A 1,900-nucleotide genomic window follows, 5' to 3' on the forward strand; every position below is an offset into this window, starting at 1 on the left:
ATATTTGCCTAGTTTTACAACAGGCTACATAAAAAGCACTAGCAAAGTCAGTACAAACTAAAATTTCATACAATGACTTGTTTATACTGCTCTATATACTATACACTGAAATGTGAGAACACTATTTATATGCCAATTGGTTTATTTTATAATTCTGTGGTAAAAATTAGAAAGTCAGCAATTTTTCAGTAACAGTGTGCTGCCACACTTGTATTTTTATGTCTGATTTTGTAAGCAAGTAGTTTTTAAATGAGATTAAACTTGGGGGTAGGCAAGACAAATCAGACTCCTGAAAGGGGTACAGTAGCCTGGAAAGGTTGAGAGTCACTGTTCTAATACAGTAGCTGAGATTGGTGGGTTTAGATGTGTCCCTAGAAAACTGGGCACAGTGCCTTCTCCATTGTGGGTCCATTATCCTGCAGTGCCCTTCCCTAGTCGACATTTAGGGCATCCTTGCAAGTCAGGCTAAGGCTTGCTGCAGGTGTTTGTGGTACAGAGTGTGCTTACTGCACCTGCTCTTGGATTTGTTTGGCAGCTTGCCTGTCCTGAGCGTGAACTCCATTGGGCCGTGGAATAGTATCCTGGAGAAGGAGTGAAAATCCCCTTCACTTGTGACATCAGATGGAATCACTTTGCATTTATAAAGTGATCATGCATTGCCTGGGAGCTGGACTGGATGAGGCCTAAGACGGCTTCCCCATCTTTCACATGGATGATTCTAGGTCTAGTTAATTTTTAAAGCATGTGAAAACTTCACCTTTACTAGTTTGATGGCAGCAAGCTACTGTCTTCAGTCTCCCAAGTGTCTTCTCTCTGTTTTCTCTAGGCAAAGAGCGTGATGATGCAGCCCTCCGTTACAGCTGCTTTATAAAGTTTGCCTTAATGAATACAGTTTTTGGCTCTATTCCCATCTTATTCAGGCATCCGTCCATTTATGGCCTGTCCCGGATCACCAGTAGCCTGTACCTCAGCAATGGTACGGCTGCCAATAACAAGCTCCTGCTCTTTGCCAGCCAAATCACTACTGTCATCAATGTGTCCGTGGAGGTGGTGAACACCTTCTATCCAGACATTCACTACATGCACATCCCTATAACTGACACCCCCATCTCTCGCCTCTATGATTACTTCGACCTTGTGGCAGATAGGATCCATAGCGTGGACCTGCAGCAAGGCCGGACACTGCTACACTGCGCTGCAGGCATCAGCAGGTCAGCTGCCCTGTGCCTGGCCTATTTGATGAAGTACCATGCCATGTCCCTGCTGAATGCTCATGCCTGGGTCAAGTCCTGCCGCCCCATCATCAGACCTAACAATGGGTTCTGGCGACAGCTTGTTCAATACGAGTATAAACTCTTCGGCACCAATACAGTCCGAATGGTCAACTCTCCACTGGGCTTGATTCCGGATCTCTATGAAAATGAAGTAAGAGTAATGATAGCGTTTTGACTGTAACCAGCTTTACCACATCTTGTGAAGGAGCCCAGAGGGAAAACGAAGGGGCAGGTCAGCTTGATCAAGTTTGCAACTTGGACAATAAACTCTTCAGCCCGGTGAGGTTTGCTGCGTTGCTCCCTGCTGGTATAAGTATAGGGGATTAGCTAAAACGAATGGGGCCGTCTGATTTTTACTGTAAATAAAACCAAATTTAAACTACATCGTTGGGTTTCAAATGCCATTTGTATTGAATTCTCACAGGAGCTCTAGGTGCTGTCTCAATGCTACTGGCATGTGTTTAGAAAGCTTCCTTTTATCTCAGCATAGCGAGATGTTAGCCATCTTTGGCTCTGTTCATGCTCAGGGATAGATTCCAGCAGAAACTCAGAACAATGAGAAAGTTGCCAACAATTATTTTTCTAAATAGGAATTGAAATGAAGTATTCTGAAAAACTGACCCCAA

At 44.2% G+C, this 1,900-nt stretch overlaps 1 protein-coding gene across 1 annotated transcript; it reads left to right on the plus strand.

Annotated features, from left to right (window-relative positions):
• The first annotated feature begins 882 nt into the window (after positions 1–882).
• Positions 883–1,449, plus strand: DUSP18 (dual specificity phosphatase 18). Its single transcript, XM_050923885.1, has one exon. It carries the CDS (start codon positions 883–885, stop codon positions 1,447–1,449), a length of 567 nt encoding a protein of 188 aa, XP_050779842.1.
• The last annotated feature ends 451 nt before the right edge of the window (positions 1,450–1,900 follow it).

This window comes from Gopherus flavomarginatus, chromosome 15 (assembly GCF_025201925.1).
Source record: "Gopherus flavomarginatus isolate rGopFla2 chromosome 15, rGopFla2.mat.asm, whole genome shotgun sequence".
Classification (NCBI taxonomy): domain Eukaryota; kingdom Metazoa; phylum Chordata; order Testudines; family Testudinidae; genus Gopherus; species Gopherus flavomarginatus.